Here is a 14,668-nt window from a genome sequence, read left to right as displayed (position 1 = left end):
TGGAGTCTCGTGAGATTGGTTGCGAAAACGACAAGAGTCCGTAGACCAAATTCCGATCATACGCAGATGACTTCGCAGTCTCCAGTGAGCTGTGAGAATACTCGTGAGCATTCTCAGTTTATCCTTGGGAAGGGTTATGAGTTTTTTAAACTTCTTTTGGTTGTGCCCTCCCAGTACGGATTTCGACTGGCGTAGCCTCATAGTTTGGGGCCAGCAAACCTCCCTTAGTCCTAGCTCTTCACTCCTGAGCTTCTCCTTGATGGTGTGTTTTCCCATAGCAAAGAAGGACTCGACTCCAATCAAAGACGAGGCCGCAACCTCTCTCGAGAATACGTCCAATATTGCGTTCCCAGTTATACCCCTGTATTTTGAGGCCCAAATTAGCCGGATGCAATTGTGTGTTACTAGTAGATTAAGTTTCTCGATACAATCAACGACCAGTGAACATTTGATCTCACAGGACGATAGGGCCATGAGTGCCGCCTAACTGTCACTCAGAATAGCAATTCACTCATTCCGGAAATTTCTAAGTTTATTTCTGCACATAGACAAATGACATACACCTCCGCTTGGAAGATGCTTGGGAAACTGCCCATCGGCACAGACCGCTTGGTTCTGAGGCCGTAAATTCTATCAACTATGCCTTCTAAGGTGTTCGAGCCATCTGTGTACCAGTGCAGGGTACACTCCTGGAGTTTTTTTCCAAATGCAGTTCTACTCCAGTTTAGCTTATTGTTCATTTAAATTCTGAACTTCTCTTCGAATTTGATTATCTTAGTGATATCATCTCTGGGTAGCTGTGTAAGTGGGAGCTGCAGCCTTAGCACTTTCATGTTTTTAGATGACATCACTTTTCCTCTCTCGAAGCCTTCCCTGGTAATATTTAGCAGGGTACGCTTGGCTGATTGCTGGATAACTACATATATGAAGCGGTATCAGCTCAAGCATCACCTCCATCGAAGTTGTGGGGCAAGTCGGCATCGCTCACTTAATACATACGCATGCTAAGCGCAAGCTTAGTTAGCGCTGCCCGCACCGTCGAAAGAGTGACTTTCGTTGCCCAAATGATCACTCCACATGCCACCGTTTGTCGTTATTATCATGATGTACACCCATCTCAGGATTCTTGGACTACAGCCCCAAGATCTTCCTGCTAGATCACGAGAGCCTTTGTTGCTTTGGACAAGGTTTCGTCAGCATGCCTCCATATAGATACGGACCATACTAAAGCGATGCTATGCCCGGTCCGATTGCTTGTTCATCTGCAGCGGATTGACTCGCAATATTCCGAAGTTTAGTTGCATAATGGCTTTGTTGTGCAAATTAAGATGTTCTAGAAATGTTATCACTCAAATTGAAATTACATAATGATTAATAATTGGATCAATAATTGGATTGATTATCGATGCTCGCACACTGATAAACAATACAACTTTTCACAATGTGCATACATTAAAAAACTGAGTTAGTTAGAAATTGAGTAGAAATCAAATGTAGTAACCGTCGAAGACTGAATTAAAATTTGCGAAAATCGCTTTTATAAAACAATGAAGTGAGTAAAGTAAAAAAAGTCAACCTTGACGAGGCATTCGGTAAGGAGAACATTCAAACTGTGAAATTTGGGGCACCTATTTTGAGATAAGAAAGGAAACAGTATTTATTTGAAATGTTCACGATGAACGTTTGTAACATTTTCAATGATATCTTGGCATAGAGCCAGCCTGTTTTTCATAACAGAAGAGACTTGACAGCTCAGTGGAACAAATTGTCAAAAGTCAACGGGATTTTATGACCCCTTGTAACTTACACCCCGTTGCACTAAAATTAAATGGACTATAAAACTGCATACCCAGAAAAGCTCTAAAAATTCTAGTTAAAAAAAAAGAGGTTGTCTGTAAAGTCGGTTTACTGACGATAGTTTAACGTGACAACGTCATAAGAAAATATTGATGGAATGGTTGCAATTTTCAAAACAAAATTTTAATTTTATTTGTTTGATAGATATTTTGTATGGATATAGAGGAAGAGGTAAATGGAATTGCAATGGAATAGGTCAAGTTACATTTACACAAACGTGCAAAATGACGAAACATTTATCAAATTCATGAAAGATATCTTCAATTTCGATTGTGCATCAGACGTTAAGGGGGTAGTATGGTTAATTCGGTGTAAAACAAGCATATTTTTCGAAATTTTTTTTGTCGACACAGTTGATTTATTCAAAATTTTAAAATTACTTCATTATAACGTCATATTTAAAGAATATTGTGTGAAATTTTCATTGATTTTTATGAAGAAATGAGTTGGTGGCAGCGAATCTTCGCGGACGTCTCATAAAAAAGTTTTATTGCGGTGTCCCTCAGAACTCATTACTGGATCAACTAAAATCAAAAAACCAAATTGATTTCATCACCTAATAAAGTTTCGCAGGTAACAACGTCGGATTTTTTTTTTTTTTTTTTTTAATTTTTTAAAGCGCTTTGAAGTCAAAACACCGATTTTTCATAAAAAAAACCTGAAAACTTTGTTGTTTTAAAATATGACAAAATTAAAAAAAAAAAAAAAACTCGACGTCATTACCTCGTGAATAAAGTAAAGAAACAAAAAAACCAAATTTGAAAAGAATCGGTGCAGTAGATATGAATCTACAGTGGACACCGACCGTAAAAAGGCAAGTGTGAGAAAAACGCGTTTAAAGATTTTCGGCAGCGTGAAATCCGGTTGGAGAGGTAGATACTTAATCCTTTGTGTCTCTGTCAATTTTACTCCAATGCACTTCAAACTTTCACACAATAATCTTAAGATGTTATAGAATAATTTAAAAAAAAAAAAAAAAAAATGAAACAAAAAATACCATACTACCCCCTTAATAAGTCAAAAACACTGAGAGGCAACATCATCGATTTGCCTTTTTCAAGATACATTACACTCGAGACACTCCCTTTCATTTCCTACTTTTCCTATCATCGTCCTATTCTCAACAGAGAAATGGTTCATTACCATGCACACAGGAAGAAGGCATATGCAAATACAAATATATGAATTTATATACAAATGCGCATATACATACATACACATACATATATATGCTCACTCAAGTAGGAGAGATGTCGAACGTTGCCGAACGCGGGGACCGATTGTGCTCTTTGTCGTTCGTTCCGCGCTCTCGCTTGCAGTTCAAGCACATTAGCTTACATTTGCTTGCGTACGGAATAGATTCGTATATTTGATATGTCCATATGACTTGTATGCATCTTTACATATAGATTTGTTCTTTTTGAAAATTGCGCGAAATTGTATATGTATATGCATGTTTATATACATATATTAGTATACAACATATATATAAGATATATGGTAAATATTACCATACATTTTTTCCTTCATATATAATAAAAAAATTAATAATAATAACATTAAAACAACAGGTATTATTAACAAACTTGGTTTTATTTTAAATTCTTCAAGTAAATCAAATTAATAATAATCAATAAGAAGGCATATGCAAATACAAATACGTGAATTTATATATGTACATATGGGCATATACATACATATATACGCTCACTTAAGTAGGAGGAAGCAAGATGTCGAACGTTGCCGTTCGTTTGCTTTGTTTGCTTTGTCGTTCGTTCCGCGCTTTCGCTTGCAGTTCATTCAAGGTAACGACAAATGAGCAAGGTAACACTAATGAGCAAGGTAACGACACATTTGTTCGTGCGTGCAGCCTGTTAAATCGAATTATAAGACGTTATCACGTCAAAAATTTTATATTTTGTTAAAGTTTTGAAAAGCTAATATAATTAAAATTTTGGGCGAAATTCGGAACTTTTCGTTATATGGTTTTAGTTATAGTATGAACCATATTTTTATAAAAAACAATGTAGAGGTTTCATAACTTTGCAGTTGGGTGTATATGAAAATAAATGGTAGGGATACGATTTACGACTGCCAGAGGAGCCAGCATTCTTTTTATATATTTTATCCTACGCACGACGGCTAAGCGATTTAGAGATGATACTTTAGATAGTGACAGTTCTAACGAATATTACTTTGAATCTGATAAGACGGAAAATGACGGCGTTACTTCGTCAAGTGGAAGTGAAATCCGTGCAATAAAGACATTTCAGGCATTTCAGCATTAGCAGTGATAGCAGTTTTTTAATAATTATTTTTTGATTTTATGAAAATTGTTTCTTGTTTTAAATGAAGCCTTAGTTTTTCTAATGTTCAGCGTATTTATTTTCTTTACTGCGCACTCCAATACCTTTCGTCCTCAGCGACGCTCGCCCGTCGAGCGGCTCCGTCGCCAAAGGGTTAAAACTTCGTTATTTATGCAGGTATTTATGTGCAAGGGCATGACAAGCAAAATGAATTTTTCATCGTATTTTGACACCAAAAATGTTTACGAAGCCTCTAGCTAACGATTCAGCGAAACTGGGAAAAATAACGATTCCGTTCCAGTAAAATAAAATGCAAAAACTGCAATTCATTTCCAACTCTCCATAAGGTTAGCAATGGTTTGTGACTTGGAAAATTACGATATCAGTTAAATAAAGGGAATATGTGCACTGCCTTATCATCTAACCGGTTGCACATACACATACACTTATATAATATGATTTTCAAAATTAAATGTCATCGGAATTTCTTCTTTTATAACCGCGCGCTTGTAAACAATTGGATTATAATTTTGTTCACATAACGGTTGTATGTAACAGCATTAAAAAACCGGGATATGTAGATACATATAGACATCTACATATATACATACATATGCATATACCAAAATGCTCAGAATGATGAGAGTAGTCGATTTAGCCGTGGATAACTGCCTGCGTGTCCATGCACACGTAATTCGAACAAAAATGAATAAATATTTCAATGAAACTTGTAAATGGGAGAAATCAGTAAATACAGTGCACTCGCGATAACTCGAACTAATTAAAACAGGCACTGCTCGATTTATCGAATTTGTTCGACTTATCAATTGAGTGTGCTATGTTAAAAAAACAGTCATCGATATCGATTTTTTTCAATTAAATTTATTTATTTATTTACATATGGATATGAACATGAATATGTTTAAAATAATTAATTCGTTTCAATATTTTTCATCAAATATTTGGCAGTCTTTGTGTCAGTTACACAAAAAAGTCAGCTTTAACAGAAAAGTTAGTTGTAATGTAAAAAAATTTTTTTAATGAATCTGGATTTTACCTGCGGCACGAACAAATTATGAAACCAGTCTTTGAAAATCGCCGAAGTCATCCAGGCTGATTTGGATTTTTTGTACTCCACCGGACAGTTAAAATTTTTGAAAACCCGAGCATTTATTGCTTTGCCAATAACGAGAAGTTTAAGCTTATGGTTGCCGGTAGCGTTAGTGTATGCCATAAATGTAAAACGCTGCTTTTCAGACTTTCTTCACGGTGCTTGTTTTTCCGACAACGAAACATAAGTTTTCTCAGGAAGAAGTTTCCAGTACAATCCGGACTCGTCGGCGTTATATATTTGGTCGGCACATATCTCCATTTCCTTTATTTTTTCTTGTAAAGCCATTTTGAAAGGGTCTACCAGCTCTGGCTGTGATGACAGTTTTTCTCCAGAAATTTTTAACAAACGTACTCCATAACGTTTCTTAAAGTTTTGAAGCCACCCGTCACTGGCAAAAAATGTAGAATTTTCTCCACACAACTGGGTATGAAAAGCTTTCGCTTTTTCTTTCAAGATGAGTCCACTTATTGGGTAATTCTTTTTTCTTTGAGACAGAAACCATTTGTATAAAGCGGCTTCCATTTTAGGAAACTCAGAAGCTTTTAAAGTTCTCCTCTTCCCAGGACCCAAAAACGTGTTGTTTACTGCTTTTAAAATTGCCTTATCTTTCTTTTTTATAAGACTTATGGTGGACTGGGCTACCCCATATTCCTTCGCTAGAGAAGTAACACTACGTCCACGTTTAATTTTGTTAAGGACTTCAGCCCTCTCTTTTAATGTTAAAAACTTCAACCTATACTATTACATATGTATGTATGTACAAAATGTACATGTTTGAAAAGAATGTGTGTACAAATAAATTTGTTTTTTTGTTCGAGTTATAGCGCTTTTTATTATTGTTCGAGTTACAAAGTAGTCAATAGGGAAAAAAATGTGTTCGAGTTAGCACGTCGTTCGACTTAGCGGCTATTCGAGTTACCGCGAGTGCACTGTAATATGTACAGGTATATACCAGGTGTATATGTACAGGTGTATTCCCTGGTACGTCTCCAAAAATTCCCGGGTCGCTCTTGTTCGATGTGGCGGTGCATTGTCATCAAGAAAAATTACTTTGTGACGCCGATCGACATATTCTTGGCGTTTTCGGTGTACATATAGCGCTGTTCAAATCGGCCAATTGTTATTGGTAGCGCGCACCGTCAACTGTTTCACCTGGTTTTAATAGCTCGTACCCTGGTTTTAATAGCTCGTACCAAATCATCACACGCAGATCCCAGAAAACACACAGCATTGCCATGCGGCCGAAGAGATTTGGTTTGGCCGTTGTTTTTGGCTTGTGGCCGGGCGCACCATACGATAGTTTACGCTTGGGATTGGAGAAATACTCCCATTTTTCATCACCCGTAACGATTCGATGCAAAAAAGACTTCCTTTTGAACCGGGAGAGCAGCATTTCACAAGTAGTTTTTCGATGTCCGCAAATCGTAGATTGAAGGCACGAACTCGACATTTTTAAGCGCAACAAAAATGTATTGTTGTATGAAACGTAACAAACAATGAACTGAGTATCGTCAACAGATGACAGACGAAAAAAGACATTTGGGACGGTTTAAAAATACTTTTAGCGATATCTATGGACTAATAGCTGAAAGTCTCATTTCATAGGTATATACCAGGTAAATTTATTTAATTGGCGCATACACCCTTTATAGGGTGTTTGGCCGAGCTCCTGCTCTTATTCGTAGCATAAGTCTTGATATTTTTCCACAAATGGAGGCACCTACTGTTTTCTGCCGCTTCCCAAGGGTAGGAGCTTTTTCATGGCAGTGTTTCATTTCCCTTAGTTTCGAGTCTGGGCACTACCGTATAAATATTACCGAGGTCGAACAAAAACTATACCCTCTTTTAATATATTAAGACTAAATCCGTCCGCCCTCTGATGTTACGACCCATAACTCTCATTGTCTATGTTTTTTTGATTCCAAAAATTAATAGCCAAACCAAAATTAATTCTATTAAAATTTACGCGGGTACATAAAGTTTGGAAAGGACCAACGCAAATTGAACAGCGGGTAGTATCAGTAGAACAGTTTACCTAATTTTTTTCTTTCTATATTTACGATCTCTAAATTTTAGAATTTTATTTAAACTATTCTGACAGATTAACAGTTCTTTGATTATAGATTTTGACATTTTAGGAACGAGAACCAAAACAAAAAAAAAACAAAACATTGCACTTGTTGATTTTGCTCTACTAGTTACTTCTACCTGTTAATGTGCTTTGGTCCGGACCTAGTTTAGCCTTCCTTACTTGGTTATTTTACCCTCGACAGTTAAACACTAAAATTACGTTCACATATACAGTAGTTAGCAGTAAATACTCAAAAATTAATCTACCCGTTCACATCTGACGGATTTGCTGTAAAATTCACAATCAGCAGTCAAAACTGTTTTGAAAGGTTTTTCTTCATAGAAACTAGTTTGGTGGAATATTTTGGAGTTTTTTGTTTGTTTAATTATTATTAACGATCTGAAGAAAAGACAAATAGAAGTAATAGTTTTAATTTAATTGCGCATTTCGCTACTAGTAATAGACAGTTGGGAGAGACCCATAAAAAGTCTACTGAGGTTGCAAAAAATGATGGCAGCAATACGCATACGAAATGCGATATTATAAAGGAAAAATGTTAGTTTTTAACATAAATGATCGGATGTTTATTTCATTATAAAGAGGAAGGTATGCCGTTAATAGTGAAAAATAACATCAAGCAAATGACCACCACGACCACGCTCACAGGACAATATCCTTTTCATGAAATTTTCCATAACCGAATTGCAAAGTGGCTGCCCTATGCCCTCGATAGCCTCACGAATTCCATTTTTGAAGTATTGAATCGACCCAAAGAAAAAAGTCATAAGGTGTTAAATCACAAAATCTCGGTGGCCAATTGTGATCACCTCTTCGAGAGAAAACACGGTCCGTACACCTTTCCCGTAAAAGATCAATGGTTTTGTTGCTTGTGTGGCACGTAGCGCCGTTTTGTTGAGAATAAACGTTGTCTAGATCAATACCATCCAATTCCCGCCATAAAAAATCGTTAATTATCTCTCGATAGCGATAGATAACATCTGTTATTAGAAAAGGTTTTATTTTATAATAAGCACAACAGGCCAAAGTGACTATGGGCGCACGCTTTTTTCTGTAATCTGAATGCATAATTAATAATATCTAACAAAAATTTCACTAGAATTATGTCTACAAACCTCTTTTCTTTACCGCCATCCAATTTATTTATTTATAATCTCGGATTTCGGGGGCGAAATTTTTATGGGTGATCTCGCTTTTTAATTACGGATCGAGAGTTAAGATCGAAAAAGTAGATAATCTAGTTATATGTGAAACTATTTCGAAAGTGCAAGCATATATACGATTTATATATCCATATATATACTGTTGCAAATCAATATTGCCACATTCCCACACATATACGGGTAATGCTGCAGAAGTGACAGCCCTTGGCCGGATATAAATCCAGACAGTCCAGTTACGTAAAACCGACTGTCGTAGGAACGCACCCTTCATGGGAACTAACCCTCAATATTTTTGCATTCGCTTTTGCTCCATAGTGTAAATATTTATAAAGTTTTATGTAGCATTAATATTTTTATTAGTACAAAAAGTCAATATAAGGTAAAAACTTATTTTATAAAGCAAATAAATGTATGTACATAATACACTTTCTTGACATAATTCAATTTCTAGGATTTAATGCTACATAAGTATATAATCGTATCTATAAAAATATCGAATAACATGGTCTAAACTACTAAATCTCATCAGCATCGCTTGTGTCATCGCCATTATTGTTTTCTAATTGATTTTTTCGTTCTTGCAATCGCACACATTTCGGACAAATCATATTCTTTCGCGTCATGCAAACGCGATGGTAAATAGAATTGCACTTATCGCACATGATACAGCCATCGTCGAAGGGGAATATCACTTCATCATTGCCGCAAATCTCGCATATGTAAGCTTTGGCACGACATATCTCGCAATTGCGTATGTGCTGGTCGAATGCGTTGAACAATTTCTGCAAATATTCTATTAAAATGCTTTTTTCAATAAGCTCTAAATCATTTATTGAATAAAATTCGGTGGATTGTATGAGGTGACAACGTGAATCACACACGCCAGTGTTGTCGTTGGTAAGTTGGGCACTTATTTGCTTATCTAAAAATTTTTCCTCGGCTGCTGTTCGGCATTCCAGTAAATATTTCCTCATATAAAATAAATTTTGACGCACCTTCTTAATGTTACCCAATTTCTCCAAGAATACAAACAGCTTTGGATTCGCCTCCTCTAGCTTAATTAGTGGTTTATCGCAGAAGAGGGATATTTCTTGAAGCGCAGCACGTGATACTTTATGTTGTGTGAAATCCCAATTGTGCACTACTCGAGCAGGTATGATACTATTATCATTCCAATGGCAATTTGGACAATAATACAGGCCACTGTAGTCACACAAACGTGGTTCGATCCAAGAGTTTTCTATTTAAAATTAAAAAGAAAAACAAAAAATTACGATTTTTTCAAAAAGCTTTTTGGAGTGTACATTGTGAATGTGATAGTTAGAAGAATATTTATTGTTTGTAGGAGTGTCAATTTAAAAATAATAATTGATAGAAGAAATCAATAGATAAGCATAAATATTAATATGTATACGATAATAATTTACAAAATATAAAACGAAAGTAAATTTTTATTTCTACATATAATATTAAAAAAAAAACACCTTCTGTCTTACGTATTAGAGGATTTTCATCAGTTTCACCGGAAAAAATTCACCGGGAGTGTTTCCGAACGCCCGAAAGAAGAATATGTAGAGCGAATTTTTCACGAAATAAATCTCACTTCGAATTGTTCGAATATAAGAATATCAACTCTGTTAGCCATATGAAAAATTGGAAACCATTAAGTATAAATTTATGTAACTGACAATTTTAATAAAAATGCATTGCGAACTTTGTTTGAGGGAGAAGCAAATGTAGAGCATCAAGCGATTATGAGATATTTGAGAGACAATTATTTATAATCGCTTGGAGCTGCCTGAAACTTTATAAGCATAGTGCAATTTATTGTTTGTGTATTTAGAAAACAAACTGATTTTCATAATTATGCAATATTAGAGGCTAAACAAAGAAGCTTTTGTTACATATCCCCCACTCAATAAAAAAATTTGCTACGCCATCAAGCGTTGGCGCTTTTTTTTAGTTTTTATTTTTTTGCGTGGATACGAAAAGAGCTCTGCAGATATTTTGCGGTTAGTATACGTTATGAAGTTTTAGCAATGTTGTTGTAGCAGCATAAACATTCCCCATACTTACATAAGGGGAATGCTGCTGGAGTGACAGTCCTTGGCCGGATATAAATCCGGGTCATTTCGGTAACGCAGAACCGACTGTCGTGGAAACGAAGTTTTAGCAATATTTGGGGCTACTTTATGGTCGCAATGAATAGCTTTGAAAGAACAGCTTAGAATTCTTCAAGACTTACTTTTTGCACGAAACGTAACATTCCAACTTACTCTACAAAATGACGTTTTGAACTTAAACAACAGTAATTGGACACAGTTGTAATTTTTATTCTTATTATATTTTATTGTTCAATGGGCACTATTTTCTACCGAAATTGGTGTTGCCGATAAGGGAATTTATATTCGAAATTGAAAAATTTCCGCGAAAAATGCATATCAAGCGGAAACGGAAATCGAATTATCCCGAAGAAAGTGAAGTTCATGTCGTTTCCACGACAGTCGGTTCTACGTTACCGAAACGACCTGGATTTATATCCGGCCAAGGACTGTCACTCCAGCAGCATTCCTCGTATGTAAATATGGCGAATATTTATGCTGCTACAATAAAAACAACAACAACTAGGTTGATTATATTTCTTTCCTGGAAAAAAATGTTATCTCATCACATGGCAATATTACGAAAATAATATCATGAAAATATTGCCAAAGTCGTGCGAAAATGTTGTGTATTTCTTATGAGAATAGAACAAGAAAACTTCCACCCACATATGTATATATTTTATATTGAATACAATAAAATTTAATGAGTTACTGGATTTTTTTTTTTTTTTTTTTGTAATTTTCGCAAACTTTTGTACAAAACGATGCGCATTTGCCTGACAGTCCTAGCGCAAGGAAGAATAAATGTAATATTATTACGAGAAAAAAAACGCGGTTAGTTTTAAAAAACTGGGAATTATTTTTAATACAAAATTCGAGTGCGCATAAAGCAAGTTATAACTAATAAAAATATGTTTACCCTCTTGTTTGTTCGAGCCAAAACAGCTAATCGAGTTTGGTTGTGCTAAATAAAAAAAAAACAGAAATTAACGAAATAAATCTACTACGAACATAATGCTGACTTAAATTATTATCATTTTTTTAAATTTGTGTTTATGTATTTTACATATAATTATTTTAGGTTAGCAAAACATATTTCTCTGTTACTCCGTAAAAGTGATTTAACACTTACTAAAGTTGAGTAGAGTTCCACATTCTACACATTTGTATCGCTGCGCAGCCAAACCGATCTCAGGACAAATTTCATTAATAGGGTAACAGCGTTCGGATGCTATCACATGTGCACATATCCGCACTACACTGTCAACACATTTTTGATGGGCTAGAAAATTGCAATCGCTGCACACATAACATGCTTGTATCATACGCCATATGATACTACTACAATGATCACAGTATTGACGGGTACCAATGTGTCCGCTCCGTTGCACATGAAAATGATGGCCCACAACTGTTTTTACCTGAGGAGGTACTTCTAACGGATCTGTCTGTGCTGACTCTAGCTCTTTTAGTGAGTAACGCAAATCAACTAAATGGCGAACCAACCAACGTCTTTCTTCACTACACTCATCGGTAACCATTACCAAATCCCGGCAATGTGCAATCGCTGCTTCCAAATCTTGTACGTTAGCGTCAGAAGTAAAAATTAAACGCCATTGTTCCTTCACTAAGGATGCTGGTATAGGATACGATCTGTCACTTTGAGACGCAGTAGAGCTAACGTCGTCATCGGGAGCCAAAGCTGCACTATTACTAGCGCTACTATGCTGCAACAAACTGGAAGCACTTTCACTAATCAAATTAGTCAACGCTCCAGGAATGCTGGCTAAACTATCACGAAACGGATTCATTTTTTTTAATTTGAGGTCACAGTCAATACATTATTTTAATCACAACAAAAGCAAAAACGTAAATATATATTTAATGAAATTAGCAAAATGTTTGTCATCAAACACACAGAATATAAATAAAAACAGCTGTAAGCCAGTACAGCATTGAACGTCAAGGAAAAGCAGGGTGGCTGAAAAAACATAAAAAACGATTTGCTATAACCGATTGCAGGCTTATCGATTATTCTGATTTTTTAAAATAAGAGTAAACGTAGAGCAAAGCATTCTTAAAAGCCAAAAAAATCGTATATACAGCGAAACAAACATGAAGGCGTTAATATAAAATAATTACCGAACAACCAATGGCAATTTCGCATCCAACAGCCAATATCTAATGCAAATCAGAGAGCTGTACTTAAAATAATCAATACTCACATATATTATTAAATCTCTAAAAGCCGACAATTTTGCAAATTTTTAGTCGCTTTCTCTTATTCCCGATTAAAGGCCAAAATACAACAACACAGAGTCAATAGCAGTCGAAATCAGCTGGTTTTAAAGGCAACACTGTTCAATGGATTTGTATGCTTTAATTTAACATATGATTTCAAATACAACCAATTCTTGATTGCAGTATCAGAGAGAATTTTTTATAATTTTCCCCTCTTCATGTTTGCTTTATATTTAGATAATTTTGCGTCCTCATTCTATGGGTGTTTTGCCAGCAACCTGTATAATTTAAAAAGTTTTTCCAAATCTAATATCGCTATATCCTCTTGTCAAAGCGAGACGAATTTAAGAGGGGGGTAGGGTTTAGCGCTAAAAAAAAAACACTTTTTTTTTTTAATTTTTTACAGAAATATGGCTTAAGATACTTTAATAAAATCAGTTGCATGTTATTGTACATCTTTTCAATAAGGTTTTAAAAAATATTAATAATAATATATTGACAAATAAGCCCATGACAGAGTTTTTTTGGAGATATGTTTTTCGAGAGGTGCTCTGCGGTGCCAATCGGCATTCGTCGTAGAATCATCTGAAACTAAAAAAGTCGAATTTTTCAGTTAAAGTATGACGTAATGCTCCCCCCTACATTAATAAATTTTTTTTTTTTCATTTTTGTAGTTTTGGTGGCAAAAAAACGTAAAACGAGCATTTTTGGCGAAAAATTTCGCCATATTTGTAAGTGAAAAACAACCTTAAAAAAAAAAATAAAAAAAATAAAAAAAACAGTGTAGGGGGGAGGTATTTTTGATTTAGAAAACGTGTGCCAAGTTTGAAAAGAATCGGTTGAATAGTTTCGGAGTTGTGATTGGCACCGACTTTTAAGAAATCGTTTCGGGAAAAACGCGTTTGAAAAAATGACTCTGAGAAATTATCGATGCTCCGCATTCGAGGTAGAGTGCCTACAAAGGCTATAACTTTGAGAGTTCTGCTCCGATCCACTTAAAATTTTGACAGAACATTCTTGAAATGATTTACTATAAGATGAGTGAAGAAAAAAAATTTCGATTTTGTGACCCTACACCCCCCCCCCCCCCCCCCCCCCCCCTTAAATAAAATTTATATTAACTTTTGCGAAATTTGCGCCAATATTGATAAAACAAGAATGATTCGCTGTGATGACGTCTCTGCAGATAAACAAACAAAATGAAGAAAATTTACTTGTTTGTGAAAAAAAGAATAAACAGAAGCTATGAAAATTGCTAAACACAAGAAATTACACATAAACATATCTATTTGCCACGGTATCATCGCATCCGCATATGGAGGTATTTTTATAATTTGTGCTTTCACAAATTGACAAGCGGTACTTTATTTTTATTATTTTATTTTATTTAAAAAACACAAATCTTAAATTCAGAATATTACCAAACCATTCACTGATTATTTATAATCAACTACCTTTTTTCTTTTTGTTTGTTTATCGACAGAGAAGATTTCATCCTGTTGCCGAAATCGCTAAAAAAAAGTAGCGATTTTCGGAAGGCGCCACCGTCGGTATTCTGCATACCATAAGTCGCACTATCGTCATATGCGGCAGGGCAAATTAGGAAGGCGCAATATTGTATCAAGACGAATCTATTAAAGGTGGCGTTGGTAAATCAGCTGATTTGTTTTTTTTTTCTTTCGCTGTGTCCATGGGGCTGTCAGCACAGAATAAAACAAGGCTAATTAATTTTTTATTTTCTACTTTTCCAATACTTTGCTGTGACAATCAAACATACAAAACAATGTTGTTGG

The 14,668-nt window shown here is 35.2% G+C and overlaps 1 protein-coding gene across 1 annotated transcript; it reads right to left on the bottom strand.

The window, feature by feature from the left end:
• Positions 1–8,943: 8,943 nt before the first annotated feature.
• On the bottom strand, positions 8,944–12,555 carry LOC129242635 (differentially expressed in FDCP 8 homolog). Its single transcript, XM_054879393.1, has 2 exons — positions 11,767–12,555; positions 8,944–9,769 (listed from the first exon to the last, which is right to left on the bottom strand). The coding sequence occupies exons 1-2, from the start codon at positions 12,443–12,445 to the stop codon at positions 9,045–9,047; spliced, it is 1,404 nt and encodes a 467-aa protein (XP_054735368.1). The 5' UTR covers positions 12,446–12,555; the 3' UTR covers positions 8,944–9,044.
• Positions 12,556–14,668: the final 2,113 nt, after the last annotated feature.

This window comes from Anastrepha obliqua, chromosome 3 (genome assembly GCF_027943255.1).
Source record: "Anastrepha obliqua isolate idAnaObli1 chromosome 3, idAnaObli1_1.0, whole genome shotgun sequence".
Taxonomy (NCBI): domain Eukaryota; kingdom Metazoa; phylum Arthropoda; class Insecta; order Diptera; family Tephritidae; genus Anastrepha; species Anastrepha obliqua.
The sequence above is the reverse complement of the archived record's forward strand: the minus strand, read 5'-3'. Positions and strand labels throughout refer to the sequence as shown.